The sequence below is a fragment of the Pseudorasbora parva genome, chromosome 3 (genome assembly GCF_024679245.1).
Source record: "Pseudorasbora parva isolate DD20220531a chromosome 3, ASM2467924v1, whole genome shotgun sequence".
NCBI classification, from domain to species: domain Eukaryota; kingdom Metazoa; phylum Chordata; class Actinopteri; order Cypriniformes; family Gobionidae; genus Pseudorasbora; species Pseudorasbora parva.
In genome coordinates this window covers 51,425,705-51,432,103 of record NC_090174.1, presented here as the reverse complement: position 1 = coordinate 51,432,103, position 6,399 = coordinate 51,425,705, and the positions used below count along the sequence as shown (strand labels likewise).

The 6,399-nt window shown below is 39.0% G+C and overlaps 1 protein-coding gene across 1 annotated transcript; it reads right to left on the bottom strand.

Annotated features, from left to right (window-relative positions):
* Positions 1-2,293: 2,293 nt before the first annotated feature.
* xbp1 (X-box binding protein 1) lies at positions 2,294-5,070 on the bottom strand. Its single transcript, XM_067439405.1, is given in 6 exon segments — positions 2,294-3,225; positions 3,382-3,489; positions 3,492-3,548; positions 3,891-4,007; positions 4,103-4,199; positions 4,693-5,070. Coding segments are annotated over 6 exon segments (1,170 nt in total). The 5' UTR covers positions 4,917-5,070; the 3' UTR covers positions 2,294-2,658.
* Between the last annotated feature and the right edge of the window lie 1,329 nt (positions 5,071-6,399).

Genomic DNA, 6,399 nt, shown 5'->3' with positions numbered 1-6,399 from the left:
AGGTCCATAAAGACATGGATGAGCAAGTTTGGTGTGGAAGACCTTGGCTTGCACAGTACTGACCTCAACCTGACAGAACACCTTTGAGATGAATTAGAGCGGAGACTGCGATCCAGGCCTTCTTGTCCAACATCAGGACCTGACCTGTTAAATGCGCTTCTAGAAGAATGGTCAAACATTCCCATAAAAACACTCTTAAACCTAGTGGAAAACCTTCCCAGAAGATTTAAAGCTGTTATAGCTGCAACGGGTGTGCCAATTCCATATTAAACTCTACAGATTAAGAATGGGATGTCATTAAAGTTCATGTGTATGTAAGGCAGGCGTCCCAAAACTTTTGGCAAATGGGCTGGAATGCCCAGTCAACCACTCTCAACACCATAGCATTGTGGTGAATTTCTCCCATGAGCAAGCAAAAAGAATAGTGCCAAATCTAATGTGGTAGTTTGTTATTTTTACAGTTTAATTTTACAGTTTTAAAGTCAGATGGTGGACTGTCCCCGAAACTGAGACTGGTGGGGCATTTGTGGGTATTTCCCAGTGTCCATCAGCTGCTGTAACTGTGACTGTAAGATGAGAGTTACTGTTTGATTTATCTCAATCACCCAAGGTGATGATAGTGTCATTTTAAGACCTTGAAGAGCATTCTAATTTGAGCTTGTGCTTTTGTATATAGGCCTATAAGTATATTTTGAGAATTAACATCAATGTTACGTGACTGGTGAAAGATTTTGTTTGTTCATAGTCAGTAATGTTTTTAATATATACACTTATTTTGTGCTGTCTTGCTTGTATAATATCTATTTTAGCTGACATGAAACAAAAACCCACAATCCATGCCTTCCTCTGCTGTCATGAAAGTAACTTCGCAATATCAAACGTTATGATCTTTCTCACCTCAGCAAATTACAGGAACCTCACCCCATGTGACATTCAGCATGAGACAAGTTGTACCACAATGTGTTACTGCAAATATGAGAGATTTCCTCTTCAAAAGATATTTGGGTAAATGTTTTGTTTGAAAGTGCCGTCCCATATCATAAAAAGAATCCAGAAAAAAAAATAGTATCAATATTTTCACAAAAATATTAGGCAGCACAACTGTTTCAACATTGATCATGTTTCTTCACCACCAAATTAACATAATGATTCCTGTGACACTGAAGACTGGAGTAATGGCTGCTGAAAAATCATTTTAATAATATATTGTAATTTTAACTTGCAATCTTTAACAATATTACTGTATTTTTAATCAAATGAATGCAGCTTGGCTGAGCATAAAAGTCAACTTGCAAAAGCTGTGGCGTTGGCTGGAATTCGAGCCCCTAAGGGATTTTGGAGATCTTTTTCCTCCCTGCACTGAGAACCCATGCTGATTGAATTAGCCTGGGGATAAAAAAGGTGTTAACCACCCTACACCATCCTTTAGTCAATATACATCACACCCCATGGCCCACTTTTGACTGAAACTCGGGTAACATTTCAACAGGTCTATATAGAAACTTTTTGCAAAAAAGAACAGAACCTCAAGCAAGTTCATCTAATTTTAATCATCCATGTTCTGCAGAAGATAAAATAGGTTTAGAACAACTAGATGGAAAGTAAAATGGCAGAATTTTAAAATTGGGTGAACTATTCCTTTAAAAGCCAGCCTTTGTGAGTAATCAGATTAAAAAGCTGTTTTGATAGCCATGGTGTAATAGTTTACTTTTGAAGCCTATCTTATCACCTCTTCTTTTAGAAAAGTACAGAAAGCAGATGGCAAAGTCCCAAGGGCAACTTGACATGGCACTGGAACCAAAAATACTTACCATTTGCACAAGTACTGTGTGTTCAAAGCATATGGATACATTCAGGTTAAAGAGTTAATGGTTATTTTCCAGTTTAGATAACATTTTCCACTAAACTGGAAGGTTGCTACTTGGTTAGAGATGGAGATAATATTATTTACCCCACAATCTTAGTCTAGCAATTTATTGCTTAAAAAAAAAAATAATAATAATCCCCCCCCCCCAAACTAAAACTCGACTAAAACGATACTTTGAAAATGCAGTTAAAGTCCACAAGGTCCAGTGTAGTTTTAGACGGCAGTAACTTCCATTATAGGACTGAAAATATCATACGTGTTCTGCAGAAGACAAAATAGATTTGGAACAACTAGAGGGGAGGTAAAATGGCAGAATTTTTAAATTGGGTGATCTATTCCTTTAAAAGGAAGCTAAATATGTATGGAACAGAAAGCAGATAAGAGCTCCGTAACATGTTCAAATTCCAAAAGTCAGACAACAAAGCATATTATGCAATACATTTTTTTTAATGCGATATGATTGAGGAGAGCATTTACAATAAAATTAAGTATTCCAGACAGATTACATTACATAAAACTCTAGAAAAGAGAGATACACAAATAAATAGATGTACTTTTAAAACGATTAGCCCCCATCCCCTTCCCCGAGAAAAATACTGAGTTGCATTTGAACTGTACAGAGTCGCCGCAAGTCTTGCACACAGACCTGCAATATTAGCCTTAAAGCAATGCCTTTGGTCTTAATCGCAAGATGGGTTATACACTACTGTCGAACTATCGCTATGAAGCAACATGGCAATAGCTTACAATAAAAGAGCAAAGTCAGGCGTGTTGGATATTGTATGCAATTTTCAGACACTAATCAGTTGGGGAAAGAGTTCATTTGCAAACATGTCATCCCAAGAGCCCTCAGAGCAGAGAGGGGATGAAATGTTGCTGAAGGGGGAGGGAGATCTCTCGTATCCAGAGTCACTGTAAGCATCCGTCAGACACTTCTCATAGCCGCTGAAGGAAGAGGCGTCGGAGAGGAAATCGTCAACCGCGTCTGGATTCGGATCTGCCGCGGGGATGACCACTTCCTGTGGTTCGTCTTTAACGGACACCATTTGAATTTCCACCTCGATTTCTTCATCGACCTCAGAGAAGACCACGGAATCCTCACTTTTGGTATCGCAAATGCTCTCCTCGCCCACCACCTCGGCGGGTTTGGTGTAGATGTGGTCAAAGTGGATCAGTTCATTAAGGGCCTCCAGCTTAACTGGTGCGGGCCCCAAAGCTGCAGGTGGGGAGGCAGGTACTTGCTCTCCGGCACCCCCAACCAGCTCAAGCTCTTGCTGGACTTCCTGTGCTTCTGGGAGATCTGCCTTGAGGAAGAGCTCTGGGTCAAGGATGTCCAGAATACCAAGCAAGAGATCAGACTGAAGGAGACAAGAAGAATCAAAGTTAGGTCTTTTCAGTGCAGTCAAAAGTCATTAGTGAGAACAAACTGTAATGGCCAATGAGATTTGCTTGCCATGTAAATTGTCAATGATGGATAATTCTAAAACTCAGAAATCCAACGTTAGGATATTTACCTCAGTGTCTGCAGGGCCAGGGCTGTGAGTATCCATGGTGAAGTCTTCAGATTTGGGGACTGCTGGGCCTGCACCTGCTGCGGAGGCACACGTAGCCTGAGTGCTGCGGACTCAGAAGACCCGGTCACCAAACCCAAATCGCTCACTGAGGACTCCAGTATCTGAACCTAAAAAGTGAAGGAGAGGTGTTAGTGGGAAGTGGAAAAAAACACTATTTTACAGCTCTGTTAAAGGGATATTTACTCGCCCATATGTCATTCCAAACCTGGATTAGTTTCTGTCTTCTGTTGAAGATGTTGGTAGTAAACAGACCAGTTGACAACAACCATTGACTTCCATAGTATTTATTTTCCTACTAGGAAGACATTGGGTGCCATCAACCATCTGGTTACCAAGATTCAAAATATATATTTTTTGTGTGTTCAAAAGATGAAAAACTCATGCGGTTTTGGAACAAATTAAGGGTGAGTAAGTAATGACAAACTGAGTTTTGTTGAGCATTAATTTACATTCTCTTTTTCTTCCAAGGTATCCAACCCCAGTCTCTGTCTCAACTCCTCATTCTCACTGATCAAATCGCTCGTCTTCTCTAGCAACATCCTGTTCTCGATATGGAGTTTTTGATTCTGTGGAAAAAATGTCAAATTAAATCATTATTCTGAGCAACAAAGAAAAAAACTAAAATCTGCATTTCAAACTAGAAAATGGTCAGCCAAAATACCTCAAGCTCCAATTCCAAAACTTGCTGTTCCAACTCCCCCATTTTGGCCTTTTTTCTGTCTCTTGCTGTCTGTGCAGCAACTCTGTTCTTTAGTTTCCTATAAAAATAAAAATCATAGTTTTATAACACACAACAAACAATATATAGATGTATCTGGGACATGATATATTTGTAATAGAACTATTCATTTTCACTCTCATTGAATTTATATTTATACATTCCCATAACTAATTTAAATAAATGTTTAGATTGGTTTTCCTGCAACCCATTTTGGCAGATCAGAATGTTGAGGAAATGGCGCATGCGCGGTCATGTTCCTGCCACGCAGGCAAATGTGGCTCTATTGATTCAGAGGGGGAGGGACTGACCGGCAAAACCCACGGGTCTTGGCTGGGATTCAAATTCTTCCATACGGAAGGGTCAAATTGTTCATATTTAGCAATTCCTTGAGTGTATACATTTCAGAACGACTATATACGAAGTATATTAAACTAAATAGCATCCAGATTGTTAATTATTTCGGTTTAACCCAGTTTCAAACCAATTAAACCGATTATAGGCTAGTGAAATTAAATCCCAGCTCGTCTCACCTTCGAAGTGCTTTTTCCTCTGGACTCAGATGTGTAAGTCTTTGCCTTTTGCGCAGTGGTTGTCCAGAGATGGTGGAGTCGGAGTCTGAAGAGGCATGGCTCGGTATCATGACAGATATTGAACGGCTGTATCCGCCCTGTGTCGCCCCGGACGAAGCACTCTGTTTCCCCGATATCAGAAGGACTTTATGGGCTCCTCCGGTCCCTGCTGTAACTACGACCATGTTGTGTGGTGTTCTGGATTAGGATCTTGTAAAGACCCCTTTCTGTATTGTTTAGGGGTGGGAAATGTCCAAAAAAATCCTCTTTATTTCCCGTATTAACTCCCCTCTTCAATCTCTGTAAATTGAAGAAGTGGAAACGCTCGCGTTCTTTTTCTACAGTCGTGGTGCACTGCGATTGGCTGACAGGAGCACTGACGTATTTTGGACGTCAGTCTCTCCTTGGTTTTATATAGATGATGCAAGTTTCATGTTTACGCCGTGGGCATTCTTATATTTTTCATATGGATTTTTTTTAACAAACATTCTTTAGAATTGAAAACATTTATTTTCATTTGCATAATGTTACCAATTTCGATTGGTTACAAATAATTTCAGCAAAACTGTAATGTGGACTAAAGCCATGTTCAATATTTTATAGAAGTAAAGCATTATGTTGAGTTGCTTATTGGTTTGGGGGGGAAAAAACCCATAGATTGTAATGTAAACTTTTCCAGTTAGGCTATTTAATCTCATGGCCTTTTTTATTAATTTTTATAGCCTTGGCTACTCTACACTTTTCTTATTGACATTAAAGCTAATTCAGTTAACACAATGATTGTATTCATGTATATTTTAATGTTTCTGAAACTATACTACTGTCAATACTGATCACATTTTCCTTTTGAAGATGATTGCGATTTTAATCCTTTCAATTTCCTGGGAAATTATATCAAATGGCGAGGAATCCTAGACCTTGTTTCAGAATTCTCATGCCTTTTTATTTTATATTACTAGAAAAGTACTACATTGAATAAGTTGAATTTAACTGTTGCATGGTGATTGCATCAGCACATCTATTTTTTTAATCCCCTCATTAGGAAACGAGATCAAGTGATTAAGATCCCCTACAGCTTTGTTGTGAATGCCTGTTCATTTCGATCCCTATACATTTGATGAAGGTTAGACTAGCTGTAATTGGAACAGGCTCATTAGCAAACATTTACTTGAATGAAGATGTAGGTTTACCCTCAAACGAACAGCTGAACAAAGGAGAAACTTCTGAGGGGACTTTCATGTCCTATAAAAAACCTTTCTGAGAGTGAGAGTAGGCAAAGTGGGTTTCCCTGTTTGGACAGCATAAATTTGCATAAAGTCTATGTTTGGAAAATACTTTTACATAAAATCTGTATGTGACTGATAATAGGAACCCTTGTTGTAAAGATTTTAGAAACTGATTCAATTTATTCATCTGTTTATGTCGATTGGGATGTTTCATGACATGGTTTCAGGATTTTTATTGTTTAAAAAGAAGTACATTTGGAATGGCGTAAATTTTGTACGATCTACAGGTGGTCCTCGGTATAAGCATCCTGTAACAGTGCAGGAATTGTGTATTAAAGGTGTAGCTGTGAGCGGCAGCCCGTTGAATGAGAAGTCTCTCACCTCAACTTAGGTTTGTGTGGAGAGCAAACTGCGGCTGTTTGCTCTACACACTACTATAGTC